Source organism: Aethina tumida, chromosome 5 (assembly GCF_024364675.1).
Source record: "Aethina tumida isolate Nest 87 chromosome 5, icAetTumi1.1, whole genome shotgun sequence".
Lineage (NCBI taxonomy): Eukaryota > Metazoa > Arthropoda > Insecta > Coleoptera > Nitidulidae > Aethina > Aethina tumida.
In genome coordinates, this window is record NC_065439.1 from 17,152,315 (window position 1) to 17,171,565 (window position 19,251).

Consider the following 19,251-nt stretch of genomic DNA (forward strand, 5'->3'; position numbering starts at 1 on the left):
AACACCTGAGCCCATTATATCAACCCCTCTCGGCAAGTCGGTTAGGACCTGCACACGAGAAGGGTGGTGCACTGCCTCGAATACCTGTCGCGATAAAAACGTGGTTTCGGTGCGTGTGTTACACTTTGGTAAACGTGATGGAAACGGAGGAAATACGTTCGGTGTGTCGGTGCGGAATGCAAGTCGGACCACAATAGCATGGTTTTAGCGGTGAGACGTTTGTTATTTTAATACGACGTAATTTTATGTACCATTGTTCGATATAAAATGACTAACGCCCGTGTTAACACGACGCGGATTAATTCGAGCTGTGTGCACGGCGGAAAATGTTCTCAAAATTGTTAACATGTGAAGAAGATTTAATTGGCCGCTTCGCAGAACGTGTTCCATGCACATTTGTGTGTGTACGTTGTGCAAGATACTCCAGGAAATGGAAACGGTAACAGCTTTAATGCGAAATAAAAACTAATAATTTATTGTATTGTACAGCTTCACAATTTATTCGTTAAAATTATCCCGACTTGATCTTCTTTTTGTGCTGGCACAAAGGCACACCTGAAGTCCGTATGCAAATTTTCGGAGCAGTACAACAGGTTTCGTTGCAAAAAGATCGTTAAACCTGCCGCAAGGGGTGCGAATAAATGGTTGATTTGAGGGTTGTGCAAGTGCAGTCATTTGCTAAAAATCAAACCGTGTGGTTCGTTTTGAGTTGTGCCATGAGAGAGATTGAGGAAATCGACTATATCAAAATGTTGTTGTATGTAAGTAACTGTTGGATAATTGGCAATTGTTTATTTGTTAGCAAATTTGTCCTTGCAACAATTCTGAAATATGTACACAACTAGAAGTTTCTATTTAGAATCAAAACAGTTAAATTTATAATTTACTTTTAATTTTTAATTGAAATAATGATTATTTCTTTATTCTTAGTAATTATTTATTTTTATTCTTTAATTTTTATTATACAAAATAAAAATTTATATTAATCGTTTGTGTATGGACAGGTGTAACTAACTTAAGATTTATTTATTTTGTTAAAATGTTTAATATTTATATAATATAATATGTAATATTAATATTTAATTATGAGACAAATGTTTTAATTTTTAACTGAAGTAGCTGTGCTCTTTTATAATTTGTTATACAAAATAATAATTTAATGTTTACTTTTAAATTGAAAATGTAATTTAACCATTTAAATGTAATAGATTGTTTAGTTGTATTAATTATTACTATTTAATTTTATTATTATAACGTGTAAAGATGGAGATTTAGGAACTCGAATCTATCTAAATCTTTTTGTATATTTACTTACTTAAAAGTATTAATCTTTATTTAATTTTAATATTAAATTTAAATAACCGTTGTGATTTGTTGTTTAAAATAATTCTTTTGTCCACTTTTAAATTCAAAATGTTATTTAACCATTTAAATATAATAAATTATTTTTAGTTACATTAATTATAACATTTTTATATTATATATTTTTATATGTAAATTAACTTTTATAATTTTAATTTCAATTTTAACAACTATTTAGTTTTATTATTTAATTTGGATGGAGATTGAGGAACACGAATAAATCTTGTTGTTTATTTACTTACTTAAAATATTTAAACTTTATTTAGTTTTAATAGTTAATTAATACAAATAAATTAATTTAAATTATTTTTTATACATATATATATATATATATATATATATATATATATATATATATATATATATATATATATATATATATATATTATATTTATTTACAAAATATTATTAATTTTTATTAGTTCATCGTAAATTTAGATAATTTGAAATGATAAATAAATGTATTATTTTGTTTCAGTTTTTAACTGATATTTAGTTTTATACTAATTTAAAATTAGTTTTATATTAATGAAACTTTAATCTTCAAATGAATTTAAAATCTCAATTATTTTATTTACCAACTTATACCAATTTTACTATATGTAACTATTAGTTAAAAATAAGTAAATATTTGTTTATTTAATTAAAATCTTTATTTAGTTTTAATATTTAATTATAACAAATAAATTTATAAATTAATACAAATTATTTTTTTACATTTAATATATTTATTTATAGAAGTTGTTTATTTTTATTATTGTATCGTAAAATTTTGTTAATTAATTTCAATAATTAAATTATTACAAATTGTATTCTTAATATCATCATCTATAAATTTATTATTAATTTTATTATTTAATATGTTAAAAGGAGAGTAGAAAACATCTAAATATTGTTATATACAAGTTCGTGTTGTTGATCACTAATAATCTAAAATTAACTCAAAATTTATCTAATATTTATTTAATAATATTAATATTTTATTTATTTTTATCTGTATCAAAGAAATTTATCATTTAATTTTAATTTTTAATTGAAATAATGATTTATTTATTTTTATTCTTTAATTTAAAATAAAAATTTTATTACAAAATATTAATATATAACTTAACTTTGAATTTATTATTTGATGAGTTGAGTAGATTGAGAAACAAAGACAACTATCAACTTTTATTTACATACTTAAAATCTTTAATGTATACTTAATCTTAATATTTAATTAATTCATATCCATTTGAATAATTTACTTTTTAAATATTATAATTTTATTATTATTATTATTATTATTATTATTATTATTATTTATAAATTTATTTTTAATTAAATTATTTAATGTGATGATGTAAATTAAGAAAATTTAAATGTTGTTGTTATATGTAAGTAACTGTTGATTAATAGACAACGCATTTTTGTTACTAAATTTATGGTTATAACATTTTTAAAATACGTATATAATAGTCTGTAACTAACTGTAAGTTTATTTACCTAAATTTTATTTACTTAATCTATACTAATATTTATATTTTATTTGTTTCTAACTGTAACCAATAAATTTACAATTTAATTTTAATTGGAATATGTACATATGATGTTCGTTTATGTTTTAGTTAAAATTTTGTTTTTAATTTTGAGTTTTAATATATTTTTTTAATTTAATTATTTAATGTGGTACGGAGACATTGGGGAAGTCGTACACATATCTAAATATTGTTATAGAAGAATCACTGATGTTCAATAAACAACAAATTTTTCCTTGCAGATATAACAAATTAGAAATATGTATATAATTTTATGTAACTAACTCGAGGATATTTACTTAAAAAATTTAATGTTTATTAACATTTATTAATAGCAAATAAACTAATACATTAATTTTAATTTAAGTGATCGTCTCCTTTTATGTTTAATTTGTTTTACTATAAAATTTTTATCTTTTATATTTATGTGTATTTAGTTGTGGTACTTAAAGCATAATTTAATATTCCAAAGTCTATTGAATATTTAACATAATTAATAATTGAGTAAATTACTAATTGTATTTTTTTATAAATTTATATTTACTTTTCATTTTTAATAATACCTTTGTTATTTATGTATTTTTATTTAGTGGGGGAGATTGAGGAAATAAAAACATAAAAATGTTGTTATATATAACTAAGAGTTGCTTAATTGTTTTTTGTCATTGCAAATTTGTCCTTACAACATAAAGATTTTAACAATTTTGAAACATGTACATAATATTTTTTATGTAACTAATTCGAGACTATTTCTAACGTTTAATTATAGTAAATAAACTAATAATTTGATTTAAACAATTGTCCCCTTTTATGTTTTATTTGTTTTACTATAAATTTTTTGTTGTGGTACTAAAAGTAATGTTTATTTTAAGATCACAATCTAATTTGAATATTTAAATATGGCTATGTTGATTACTCAATTATAAAACTGTATAAAATACATATTGAATTTTTACCTTATTAAACGTTTACGATTTAATTTTATTATTTAATGTGCCATGAGGTAGATTGGGGAAATCGAACACATCAAAATGTTGTTACATGTAACTAACGGTTGGTTAACAAACAATGTTTTTTTCTTGTTGCAAATTTGTCCTTACAACATACGGATTACAACAATTTTGAAATACATACATAATAGTCTGTAACTAACTCGCGGCTTTACATTCGTGATTTACATTCTTCGTACAACATCAGTGTAATAATTTGAATTAATTTTCTTCAATTAAAATTCCTATGAATATATTAAAATTTATAGTTCGGCTATTACGTTTTAGTCTCAGTCGTATTAAGAAAAAAATCCCACCATTATCTGAAAATGCACTGCTATATTGTTCTCATCATCAGCCGGAATATCAATTATGCAAATGCGTTAGAAAATCGACCGGAGCGAAGGAATGCGTAAAAACCCCGACCGCGGTTCGATACATAAGTTTTCCAGACTGGAGAAACGCCGTAATTGGAGCATCGTTGTACACGGTTAATTAGCCACTATTTATCACCTACCATTTTACCGATAAGATAAGGTGAAATAGGACGGTTTGCAATTCCATCCAGCGGGATTAAAACTAATACGCCGTGCGTTATCTACGGTAGCTGGCATCCGTTAAAGTCCACGTTAAAGTCCGAAAGCTCATTTGTAACGGAATTTAATAACGCCGCCCGTTCAACCGGAGCACAAATCACAACAGCGTCGTACATTCGATGCGGTCGTCATAAGTTTCAGTGTTCCCCCGCAACGCTGCCACCAAACGTTGAACGCGAACCCATCAAGCAAACGCTAATTGACCGTCCCGCGGATCCACAATCGAAACGGAGCGAACGATTGCGCCGCAGTCTGGAGTGAAACCTGTAATTATTCAGCCAACCTTGAAGGTTAAGGGAACTTCTTTTTTTTTATTTTTTTAAAGGCCCCCATTGTGTCCGTTCCGCTGGAACATAACATGTGACCATAAGATGGTGCCATCTAATTGCATGGGAAGTGAACATAAAGTTTTATAGACGTTAAATACAATAATAAAACAGTACGAGGAAGGCATGGACTTAATCAGCTGCGGGAATAATGACTCTAAATGGGCTCGGGGAGAGTTCAATGATGGGCGAATGTCGACGACATTCTTAAAATATCCAGTGGAATCTTAATAAGGAACTCAAATTCTACCACTTGTTGCGTGTGCAAGATTTATTCGTTTATGTTTCTTCTGATGGACTTTTTTGTGGTTCTCGTTAGTTGGATGGTTGAACTTTTTTAATTAAATTTGACTGTTTACATAAACTATTTAATTTTATCTTTTATCTTAATATTTAATTGATTAAAATTCTAATATTTAATTTTAATTTATAATTTATATTAGTCTTGTATAAGTAAATTTTTGTCGTGTGATACATTTAAATTTTATACTAATTATAACATTTATTTTATATAGTAATTTACTTACTTATTTTACTATTTAATTATAGAATTACAATTTTTAATTTTAAAATACGTACCTATTGTTTAATTTAATCATTATTATATATCTTTTTATGTTTCAATAATATTTAAAGAACTAACAAATCTTGAGTGTTGTAAAATTTATTTCATTACATTTTATTTTTTTAGGTTTCTCTCTCTTCTTCGATTGTTTAACTTTGAACATTAAATTTCAATAATTAGTTAAAATCTGTAATCATTATTTAATCTTTACATAATCATACTAATTATTCATTTTTCTTCTAAAATTTTGGATATTTAATATTGAAAGTAGTATTTATTTTTAAGATAGATTCTAAATTGATTATTTAAATATATAATAATAATTGATTTTATTTAATTTTAGCATTTCACTACATAGATCATTTTTTATCTATTTATATTTAGGTTAGGTTACATAAAATTATCTTTATTTTTAATTTAGATTCTAATTTCATTTACTAAAAGGAAATAACAATTGACTCTATCAAATTTTATTTCATTATTACTTGATTTATAGTTAAGTTAAGTCAGGTTAAGTTAGGTTAGGTTAGATTAGGATTTCTAAACATAATATAAAAGTTAATATAAATTATTTAAATTAATAGTTAAAAGAAATTAATTACACTGTGATTACATTATATTTATTTTTAATTTATATTCTAATTTCATTATTTAAAAGTAAAGAACAATTGATTTTATTAAATTTTACTTCATTATTACTTTATTTATGGTTAGGTTAAGTCAGGTTAGGTTAGGTTAGGATTTATAAACATAATATAAAAGTTAATATAAATTATTTAAATTAATAGTTAAAAGAAATTAATTATATTGAGATTACATTATATTTATTTTTAATTTATGTTCTAATTTCATTATTTAAAAGTAAAGAACAATTGATTTTATTAAATTTTACTTCATTATTACTTTATTTATGGTTAGGTTAAGTCAGGTTAGGTTAGGTTAGGATTTATAAACATAATATAAAAGTTAATATAAATTATTTAAATTAATAGTTAAAAGAAATTAATTTCATTTAAATAAAATTATCTTTTTTTTAATTTAGAATTTTTAAAAATAAATATCGATTTTATTAACTTTTATTTCAATATTACTTGTTTTCTTATGGTCAGATGAAGTTAAGTTAGGTTGTTAGATGTTAGATTTTTTAAACAATATAAAAGTTAATAAGAATTATTTAACTTAATAGTTAAAAAAAAATTAATTACGTTGATATAAAATTATTTTTATTTTTAATTTAGATTCAAATAACAATTGATTTTATTAAATTTTATTTCATTACTACTTGTTTTACTTATGGTTAGGTTAGATTAGGTTAGGTTTTTTAAACATAACATAAAAGTAATTAATATTTAAGAGAAATTAATTATTATAAATTATTTACATAAAATTAAGTAAAAATAAAATACATATTCATATTTAATGGTAACATTTTGATTTTATTGGTTTTAATATTATTGTTAAAATTAAATTGATTATTAAAAAACAATTTATATTTATAAGTATTTATATTTTACAATAAAAATTTAACTTTAAATTAAAGAATTACATAAATTAAATATAAATGAACACTAAAACGAATTGTTTAAATTAAATTTTTCAATTAAATAATTATTATATACAATTATATAATAAGGTTGAATAATAAATAAAAATTTATTACCTTTGTCAACTTTTTAATTACTGAGAGTATGTAAATGTTTCACTTATAAATATAAAAGTTAAATTAAAAATATATAGAATAATGCTATAATTAAATAATAAGACCAATAATAGGGTTACATTTAACTATTCAAATAAAACTTAAACTACCTAGCTTAAAAATGAATAATTACTAAATTATTACATTAGATATTAGTATTGTTTAATGCTAACATGGTTATTTAATGTTATTACATAATAATAATGCTTAATTTTAATACATAATATATTTTAAAGTTTCTGAAGTTTATTTTATTTTAAGAAAGTTATTAACGGTTAATCTTGCCCAAGAACTTGACCATATAGTTGTTTATTCTAAATATTTCTCTTAGGGCAAAATAATTATCGTTATGTTTAACTAGCACAAAAAAACCCAACAACGTTCTCTAATAACACCGACAAAAAACAAATAATAACTTTAATTACATTCTTGTAAAGTTTGGCATATTATTCCATTGTGAAAGAACCACTGACATTTTTTTCTTCTAAACACAATCGATCCAGAAAAAAAGTGAACAAACTAATCTTGTGTAAGTGAATCACTAAATAACTTTCGAATAACTGTACGTTGAGCAAACGAAAGAAAAAAGTCACGACAAAACACAACAGCTCCACCCATTCGTCTTGGATTCGATTCGTCGATGACTTGTTGAATTTTTCAGGTGTGTAAATTCAATTTAAGCTCACGAGGTTTTTGCTAGTTGTCAAATTCGATTACGGGACAAATGAGATGTTTAACTTTCTTTAAAATAACTTTTATTCTACAAAATAATTGCCTCTGTAATCAACATTTTTTTTTTAACATTGTACAAGCAAATTTATGCTGCCGGAAAAATCTGGGCTCTTCACGCCTCCTCAGTTTTGATTTCCTCCTCACAGGATGGAGAAACAGTTTTCCATTCAAGATTTTGAAGCTTTTGAGTCTCTAATATGTCATTTCTATTTACTAAGAAGTTTAAAGTCTTGAGTAAGCTATCCAAGACTTTTTTTTAACTCAAGAATAAGAAGAGATGACCAAGAGTTTGCGACTAAACAATTAAAAGAGTTACACCTAAAATACTTAACATTTTAAAAATTTGCTGTAACAGTGGCTAGCACGGTATATAATACTAAAATATATTCAAATAAATCATGAACCAAAAGAGTAAATTACTTTATCCGGTAACCAATGCAATCAATCCTTCGGCAGCCGCGGTCGCGGTACGCAAACCGTGTAATTTCTGGGTGAATTATGTTCCCGGCTACTCCGCGGCAATTAAAAAACAAAACGAGCCACAACGACCATTTGCTTTATGTAACAGACTGGCAGCAATAAGACCGAACGCAAATTCTATTTATATCTCGGCCGGGCGCATTGTTTCTTTAGGTATTTTTCATGCGGTCGCTTATACACCAGACACGAATCCGTGTCCGTTTTTATTTTATTTTATTTTATTTGTTCCTGTCGTTTTTCCCCACTATTGGGCTTGCTTCGATTCATCTTCGCGCACTGCAATTACGTTGCCCACGGTCCACCCATTTTGCATGCATATTCCCTCTCGTATCCGTCGTCAATTTCTCTTTCGATGGAATATTCACATGCACTTGCTTTAGTGTTATTTTATTATTTGAGCGTAAGCAGTGCGTCAGTTACTGGTGCAAGTTGGAGAGGACGTGGTGTTTTATGGTCGCAGATTGTTACGGTTCAAAATATGATTTAATTGTACTGGGGTACGGTGACAAATTGTTGATATTAAAGCCGGCGTTTTCAGTGTAAACCAATTAACATATTGGGTCATACCAAGTTGACTGGCGCCTCTGATGTGGGCTGTATTTTTACCGAAACCTATTGCTCTGTGACAGGCTATTGTTTCACGGATAGGTGGCATAATTTCTTAAATATTTTAGATAGTTAACGTCTGGTGTATTAAAGATTAGATTCTCTGAATAATTTATTAAGTATAAACCAAATGTGCAATATCGTTTCTTTGTTAACCACATCAGTAGTGGCTTTAAATAAGTATTAAAATACTCTCCTCCAAGAAATTCACGCAACACACCAATAATATTTGATTATTATTAATATATAACGTATACGCTCTGTATAATTATTTAAAAATAAGTTTTTATTTATAATTGTTACAAAAAAATCTTAAAAAGTATTGTTTTTCTAAAAAATTAATGATTAACAAAATTTAATGTTTATAAAAAATAAAAATTTGACCTTAATGTGGGGTATTTCCACCTCTACTACGAATGGCAGACTCTGTTCATACTCAAAATGTGGGTTCGAATTCCATTTTGGTCCAAATTCTCCCCAAATTTCGAGTCCACATCGTCTAAGTTATTCGGAAAGTTACAATGGTTTCTTAAGTGTATCCCATAGATATCACAGATATGTTCTATTGGGTTAAGGTCTGGACTGTGAGCTGGCCCAACGACAGCCAGATAATTTCGGACAACATGGGCTGAAGGTGGTCGTACATTAAACTGAGCCAATAAAACCTATAAAAGGTTTTGTTGTATTTATTTTTTAAATTTTATATATTTAAATTTTATGAAGTTATTAATTTTATTTTGGTTATTTTTAATTTTTTAGATCAATAATTTTATTATTTTTTTAATTCAATTGGATATTTTTAGTTACTTAAGCTTAATTTTTATAATTTTATAAATTTAAATTAATAATTTTAATTATTTATTTAATTTAATTAGTTATTTTTAATATTTTATGCTTAATTTTATAAAATATAATAAATTTAAATTGCCTATTTTAATCTTTTTAAGATTAAATTTTAAAATTTTATAATATTAAATTAAGAATTTTAATTTTTTTATATTATTTTTTTAATTTAAATTATATTATAGTTTTCTTTTTAAAGGTTCTTTGATTATGAAATTAAATTTGACATTAAACATGTTCTAGAATATCCAAAATGTAACCATTATTAACCAGTATTAAGTTTCTTATTATTTATCACCACCGAAATGGTACGTTGTTAAAGAAATACCTCCCCACACCATAATTGAGCCTCCACCAAATAAGGTGGTATTTACGAGTTACATTAAGCATATCTTTCTTTTGGCTATCGAAACACATGAATATGTTTATTTCTAATTTTAAAATATTATATATCTTTTTTATATTTCAACAATATTTAAGAAACTAACAAAACTTGAGTGTTGTAAAATTTATTTAATTACATTTTGTTTTTTAGGTTATTCTCTATTCTTCGATTGTTTAACTTTGAAAATTAAATTTCAATAATTAGTTAAAATCTGTAATCATTATTTAATCTTTACATAGTCATATTAATTATTTATTTTTCTTCTAAAATTTTGAATATTTAATATTTAAAGTAATATTTATTTTTAATTAATTGATTCTAAATTGATTATTTAAATATAAATGACAATTGATTTCATTTAATTTTAGCATTTTACTTCTTAGTTCATTTTTTATCTATTTATATTTAGATTATGTTACATAAAATTATCTTTATTTTTAATTTAAATTCTAAATTCATTAACTAAAAGGAAATAACAATTGACTTTATTAAATTTTATTTCATTATTACTTTATTTATGGTTAGGTTAGGTCAGGTTAAGTTAAGTTAGATGAGGTTAGGTTAGGTTAGGATTTTTAAACATAATATAAAAATTAATATAAATTATTTAAATTAATATTTAAAAGAAATTAATTACACTGAGATGAAATTATATTTATTTTTAATTTATATTCTAATTTCATTATTTAAAAGTAAATAACAATTGATTTTATTAAATTTTACTTCATTACTACTTGTTTTATTTATGGTTAGGTTAGATTAAGTACAGTTCAGTTAGGTTATATTAGGTTTTTTAAACAATATAAAAGTTAATATAAATTCTTTAAATTAATACTTAAAAGAAATTAATTCAACTGAGATAAAATTATCATTATTTTTAATTTAGATTCTAATTTCAATATTTAAAAATAAATAACGATTTTAATAACATTTATTTCATTATTATATGTTTTTTTTGATTTTATTAAATTTTATTTCATTGCTACTTGTTTAACATATGGTTAGGTTAAGTTAGGTTAGGTTTTTAAAAATAATATAAAAGTAAATATTATTTACATAAAATTAAGTAAAAATAAAATTTTTAAAGTTATAAAAAAATTAAATTATAGTTGGTAATAACATTTAAAAATGTGTTGCACCTACAATAAAAAATTAAAATAAATTTGACAGAGAAGAAATTCAAGATTATGAAAGCCTTTTTTTTGCAAACCAATTCATTTTGTTGCAAAAGTTGAATGTCATTGCAACCTTGTTTCGCATATGAAAAAATAATTGCAATAATTTTGATACAGAAAAAAGTTCAAGCTCATTAAAAATCGATTGATAGCATCTCCAGAAACAAGTAGGTGATGATTACAGACCTTCGAATGAAATATTGTAATTACAAACCTTGAAAATACCACAACAATAACCAGAAAAGTTGTTCGTCTTACAAACATAGTTCACATTATTCTCCAACATCTAAATACACAAACAGTATTTGTTTGTTACCTTGTACAATCTCAACAATACCTCAAAACTGTAAATCACTTTCTTTGACTTTCGTTATCCACCATCCTGGCACCAAATCATCAATTACATTGTTACCGTACTTTTGATATATCGGTCAAGTGTAATTAGTGAATATGGAAATCCGTTTGACTGACATGTAAATATGGACCATCTGTCGGTTTTAAAATGTTTGTCGAACAGACGAATTAGTTTCACTTGTTAACGCAGCGTAACCGGGTAGCCATATTCATCCATTATCTCAGCTTCTGAGCGCAGGAAACGTGTCAAGTTAATTCCAACTGAAGCAATTTTATTGTGGGCCTTAACTATGGGAATATTCGCTTTGGGCCGGATTATCAAACAGTAAACCAGATATTTTGAAAGCTTTCTAAACGTTTAACATATTAAACGCATACGCAATTTACTGCAAATAATTTGCATCCATGTGCACGAAACGTGTCGTTAAACCGTGCATTGTTTGCGTCCAATCTCAAAAATGATTGGAAGAAAAGTGTGACACCGATTAATTGTCCACAACTTATAATTGCATTTGCATAAAGTCGTTTCAATTACCGTTCTAAACAGTTCCGCAATGTTTTACCGCAAGGGTATAGATTATTATGACATAAAGGCAATTTTCATCTTCATTAAGCGTCGACGGAATTGTAAAAAAAAAACGATTTATTGCGGCGTTCTGTTTAATGCACGGGAGTTTTTTGTGGACGGATCAGAAAATTCACTTAAGCCCGATGTAATGCCACTTTCTAGTTTTATTATTGCTGTTTTGTAATCGGACGGCTATTTTAGGATTTGAAGAGCCGTGTTGAAGGGCTTGGTGGAGCTTATATGGTTAATGGGATTATCGAAGAAACCTCTTCAGTGCGTTTAAAGCAGGAGTGCTGGTAAGGCACGTTCTTGATTGCCCAAAACTAGGACAAAGCCATTATTGAAATTAGTTATCGAAATTGTTTTGATTGATGTATAAATAATTAAAAAAAGACAACTTCTTCCATCCCGTTCTTAATAGTGAAGAAGTGTTATGAAAGACCATTAACTATTAGAAAATCATAAATTATTTTATAAAGATATGTGGTTATCTTGTAATTCTTGTATAAGAAACTGAAGAAGGTTCTTTTCTTTTGGACTCTTCTACTATAATCAGTTCTGAAGGAAGTAATTTTCTACGTGGTTCTCAAATAATTGAACATACAGATGAAATAATTAAAGAAGCTTTTTTTAATGCCTTCACCATCATCATTGCCATTGTCAAAAAGTTCACCAGTAAACAGTATAAACATCAAAGTATTTTACAAAACGTAGTAGGATAAATCCATTTTGATTGATGTATGAATAATTTAAAAAAGGTACATTCTTCCATTAGCAATTCTTGCTGGTGAAGAGTTGTTATGAAAGATAATAATTACAAAATTATTAATTATTTTCGAAAAATATTTAAGTAACCTTTAATATTTTATAATTCTTATTCAGTAGATTCTTAAAATCACTTTCACTCTTTTCTTTTGGGTTTTTCTGTGATCACTGAAAGAAGTAATTCTGTAAGTAGTTCTCAAATAATTGACCATACAATATTTATGAGAAATAATTAAGGAATCTTTTTTCATCATCATTTTCTTTGATTAATGTGGTGGATTAATTATTCTACAGCAAAAAGTTCATTAGTAAACAATATAAACACCAAAATATTCAATAATATAAACAGTATTCCTCAACTGAACAAACCCATATTTTGATTGGTGTGAATAAATATTGAAGAAGATACATAAAATCACTTTCATTTTTTTTCCTTTGAGTTTCTCGCCTATGATCACTTCTGAAAGAAGTAATTCAATTCGTAGTTCCCAAATAATTAACCACATAGCAAAAAATTAGATGGTTAAAATAATTAAAGAAGCTTTTTTTAATGCTTTCATCATCATCATAGTCTTTAATTAATGTGGAATGATGATTCTGGAACCAAAAGTTCACCAGTAAACTATATAAACTCTAAAATATTCTATTAAAAGTAACCCTTAACTGGGACAAATCCAAAATTGAATTTTAATTGATGTAAAAAAGTAGCTTCTTATATTATCAATTCTTGATGGCGAAGAGTTGTTATTTAAGATAATAATTACAAAATTATAAATTATTTTCTAAAATGACTAACCATAAATATTTTATGATTCTTATAAATGAGATTAAAGGAGGTTCTTAAAATAATTTTTACTTTTTTCCTCTGAGTTCCTCTCCTGTGATCACTTCTATACGCAGATCTCAAATAGTTAACCATCCAGTTTTTATGATAAATAATTTAGATGAAATAATTAAAGATTTTTTAAATTACTTCATCATCATCATTGTCTTTAATTAATATGGAATGATGACTCCAAAGCAAAAAGTTCTCTAATAGACAATATAAACATCAAAATATTTTATAAAAAGTAGCCCTTAACTAGGTCAAATCCAAAATTGAAAATATTTTGTTAGACCTATGAATAATTAAAAAAAGGTAGATTCTTTCATTACCAATTTTTGATGGTGAAGAGTTGTCACAAAAGATACTAATTACAAATATATAAACTATTTTCTAAAAATGTTTGGTTAACCATAAATATTTTATAATTTTTGTACATTAAATTGAAGAAGGTTCTTAAAATTACTTTCACACTTTTTCATTGAATTTTTCTCCCATGGTCACTTTTGAAGGAAATAATTTTGTATTTCTTAAACAATTCACTATAATTTATGATAAAAATCTTAGTTAGTCAAAATAATTAAAAAAGTAAATAATTTAAAAAAGTATCTGACTATTGCCAGTCTTTGGTAGTGAAGATTTCTTAAAAAAATATAAATTAGTTACTTAACCATAAAAAAATGTTGTACAAGAGATTGAAGAAGTTTTTAAAAACATTTTTCTCCTATATGTTTATAATTAAAGTCTTCATTATCATCATATTTCAAAAAAAAAAACATAATTATGAATTTACGTCCAAAATAATTATATGTTTATTACAAAACAATTAAAGAAATAAGAATCTAGAAATATTATTCTCTCTTTTTTCTTTTACATACCCATAAACACGAATTTGTAGTAAAAGTTTTACTAATATTCTTACTTATCCACTTACCATGGATAAAAACTTTTGACAACCTACAAAGACAAAGATTATTGACTTAACATTCCTAAAGCAACATTTCTTGCAACATTGTCCATAATTGATGAAAATAATAAACTTGATTGCATTTGTGTAAGACTACCCGCTGGGAATTAATTATTTATATTAAATTACAGTAAACTAATACCCTGACATTACGATATACATATAATATCGTATACTGACTAATTTTCGCCATAACAATAAATATTACCGATGATGGTGGCACAAAAGGTCTTGTTTCGTTGTGCACCTTAGCCATAAATAATATTATAAGTTTATGGTTTTTCTTAGGTGACTCGCGGTCATGGCTGCATCGCTGTAACTGGCGGTTTCAAAGTTAAGGTTGCGACCTTTCGTAAAATTACTGGGATTAATGGCAGAGCGATGTAACGACAATAAGTCCTTTTAATGGATTATCTAATGGCGATTGTTTCACTTGCGTAATTGCGTGATTACGGTGGAAAATATTGACAGTGTCAATCGTGATTATAGGTTCGATTGGCCGTAATGATACACACACGACGTTGGGCAATACATTACCGTAATGATATATGATTTTGTAATCTTCAAATGTTAAATCTGTTGTTTATTTCGTGTTCTTTTTTTCAGACGACACTGCAACCCACCATCCCGAGGATGGCCCAGTTGGAAACCTTAGAAGCCAAGGTAAGACTTAGTAGTACCAGAAGTAACGTTTTTCCAATGGTTGCGGCAACGTCGAAGCACCCCTTGAAGGGGTGACCCTCATTCAGATTATGACTTGTTAGTTTATATTATTATTTGTGTATGCCTTGCATTGGGGTAGGTGTCAAAAGAAGGGGTGAATACATTTAAGGACGTAACTCGGTACCGGTTTTTAATTAAGGGTTAATTTTGTATGGCGTCCATTCCGGCGTATCGCATTTTGAATCGACGAGGTAATAATGAGCGTCGCCCACGGCCAACAATGGAACGCACCGTCCGGATATCAGATTTCTTCGGAACAATGATCCGACGCGAGCAGTTGGATTAGGAAATGCAAATTTTTATTATTATGGGACTTGTGGTGGCGAGAATGATTGATGCGGACAATACATCATGATGCTTTTGTTAAAAATGTTCAATTAAAGGCAGTTTCGATGGAAGAAAGGGTTCAGTCAATGGTCCAAATGATATACTGGTAAATAATGGATTATTTAAATTACAATGTCCCAAGATTAACACAACGTATTCGTGATAAATGGAAGACGAGTCAAACCGTCAACACCTAAAAGTTTTGACGCAGGATGTATGATTTTATCAGTTTTTTGAAGCCTCCAAGCACATGGCAAAAAGCAAACTTCATTAATTTCTAGTAAAAACATCTGCCGCCAAAAAATGTTATCACACATTCCCACAGTTGGGCAATAATTTCCGAATTTACGGCATTTTTGCATGCATTAACCAAAGATAATTGTGAAGGGACTAAATCATCCCCCACCATCGCCGACAACCCTCTCGTAACACATGGCAACTGTGCGTGCATTCAGCACGTGCGTTTAGGGACACGCACGGCACAATGCCAGCATAAATTTGAGCGTCGGATGGGGCGCATCAAAATATTGCCAGTAGCTTTTTATTTATGTGAGGAAGTTGAGTATGTGCATAATGAATTTGAAATAGGAAAAGATAGGTGGAAGTGCGACGCGACGTGTGTTCATATGTTCAGTTGGTGGTGCGGCTGTTGCGGCGTGACATCGTGTAACAATGGTGATTGCTTTGTTGAAAAATGTGAGTTTTCCGGTTGTTTTTTTTTTTGCTTAGAAAAATGTCCTTGAAAAAATTATGAAAAGGGTACTTTTTACCATGGCTTAAAACGATTTTATTAGTTGTGACATTGTGGTCAAAATCACATTGTATATTTAAAAAATAAATAAATATTGGCGGACAGATTTAGTTTTGTGGTACTACTTACAATTTTGTGTAGTACACAAATTATGTAATAAGTAATTTTTAATTAATGAATTTTCGTAATCATCAAATATATTTTTAATATATAAATACTAAATTAAAAAATTATGAAGATGTTTGTTCAGAAAATAAAGTACTAGTAATTTAAAATATTTAATTGGTCTATTTATGTACTAAAATAACCAAATTATTATTAATAATAATAATTTACTTTCGTTATTCACTTTTTTCTATAAAAAAAATAATGCATAATATTTTTTTTTTTTAATTTGGAAATACCAAAATAGAATATTATAAAAAATAAAGTAAATCTCAAATTAAATTATATAAATGATCTATGTATCTTATGTAACAAAACAAATTAAATAACAAATAAAAACATAACAATTTTGCATGTTATTAAAGTTTTAAAGTAAACATTTCTCCGATTTTTTTTTAAAAATATTGGTCTATTTTCGTTTCGTTATTGACATACCTTTTCCTACATAAAAATGTATATACGACATATTTTTAATATAGAAATACCAAATTGAAAAAAATTTGAAAATGTTTGTTCAATAAATTAATTTAAATTATTTAAATGATCGTATGTACTAAAAAAATTAATAACAAATAAAAACATAATCATTTGCTTGTTATTAATTGTTATATTTTTATGTTCATTTATTAGTATTATTTCATTTTCTAGTTGAAAAAAAAAAGAAAGAAAATTAACATTGATTTTTAAAGAGATTCTAAGTAAAAATTTCTGTGATTTTTTTAAAAACATTATTAATAATAATTTTAGTCTCGTTATTGATATACTTTTTCCTAAATAAAAATGTGGTTAAAAAGTGGAAAAAGAAAATTAACATTAAGTTTTAAAATTATTCAAAGTGAAAATTTCTATGAAATTTTATTATTATTTTTTGTTTTATTATTATTTTACTATTCTTATTATTGTATTCTTTTTCCTATATAAGAAAAAAATTATCAAAAAATAATAAAAATGTTGTTTAATGGTGAGATTTAAAAAATTGTAAAATTACTAATTATTTTAAATTATTTATTTTAAAATTTTAAAAAATATTTTTGCTAAATAAAAAAAATGAAATGTAATGTATTCTTTTTAATGTGGTGGAATATATTTTAATGTGGTGGAATATATATTATAAAAATGTTGTTTAATGATGAAATTTAAAAAAATTGTAAAATTACTCATTTTTTTAAATTATTTATTACAAAATTTTAAAAAATATATTTGCTAAATAAAAAAAAATAAGTGTAATGTATACTTTTTAATATGATGGAATATATGTTAAAAAAATGTTATTTAATGAAGAAATTTAAAAAATTGTAAAATTACTAATTATTTTAAAGTATTTATTTCTAAATTTTAAAAAATTATTTTGCTAAATAAAAAAAGTTAAGAGTAATGTATACTTTTTAATGTGGTGGAATATATGTTAAAAAAAATGTTGTTTAATGATGAAATTTAAAAAAATTGTGAAATTACTAATTCTTTTAAAGTATTTATTTTAAAAATTTAAAAAATATTGTTGCTAAATAAAAAAAATTAAGTGTAATGTATACTTTTTAATGTGGTGGAATATATTTTAATGTGGTGGAATATATGTTAAAAAAATGTTGTTTAATGATGAAATTTAAAAAATTGTAAAATTACTATATTTTATATGTTTAGCTGTAAACAAATTAAAAATATGTACATATTTTAAGATATTTTACAAGTAAAGATTATTTCCAAGAATTTTTGGTTAAATTACTGGTTACTAAAGTTTCCTCTTATTATCTTTACCAAATAAAGAAAACTAAATATTTTTAAAACTAATAATTATTGAAGTTATTTTAAAATATTTTATTCGTCTGTGTTTTTCCACTTTAAATATTAAATCTTTGGAACAAAATAAATTGCATTACACATATCACTAAACTAAACGGGTTTCGGTTGTTGCATTGTTTGATTTCCTTTGTCTTTTGGCAAGATCTGAACACGGTATCGTTCAGACAGGCGAGATGTGGGCGTACCAACATTTTACTCGGCTAGAGCAAAACCATGAAGAATGACCTGCAACGCTCCGGATGAACTGAGGTGCGTTTGTTCTCCTACCTCATAAATAACATGCACACGGTGTGTCTAATAAATAACAACGGCCGTTTCGAATGGCCAGCTTTGGGAAAACGATCGTAATTGAATATTCCGTCTGGTTTTAATCGCAAATCGCATCGCACGACGGGATTGAGTCATTAACGGGCCCTTTTTTTCGAAAGAAGCACCGAGAAAAATTAGGTTTTTTTGTGACCTGTTTATGGGGGAACGGATATTATTAATTTGGGCACCAGACCAAGAAACGACAACAAAAACATATAGTTCACAGGAAGAATATACGTGCTTGCAATCATTTTTGCACTTTTCATTTCCTTTGTGGATGTGTGTGATGGTGATTTGTGATTCAAATTCGCAATTAGTTATGTAGGTTACCCAACTTGTCTGCAAACGTCTCATTATAATAAAATTTGCCTTTATTATTCCACTTTTTGCCGATTACCGCATTTGCATACCGATAACTAAAAAC

The 19,251-nt window shown here is 25.8% G+C and overlaps 1 protein-coding gene across 2 annotated transcripts in view; it reads left to right on the forward strand.

Annotated features, from left to right (window-relative positions):
* Window positions 1-19,251, forward strand: part of LOC109601981 (uncharacterized) — a 79,155-nt gene that overhangs the window by 55,786 nt on the left and 4,118 nt on the right. Inside the window, exon 3 of one of the 2 annotated variants that reach the window (XM_020018286.2) lies at window positions 15,359-15,415. In XM_020018286.2, coding sequence (XP_019873845.2) covers window positions 15,359-15,415 — 57 coding nt within the window. Of the gene's footprint in view, window positions 1-15,358; window positions 15,416-16,409; window positions 16,499-19,251 lie in introns of those variants that run through there. The other variant, XM_049967321.1, reaches the window with a different exon arrangement.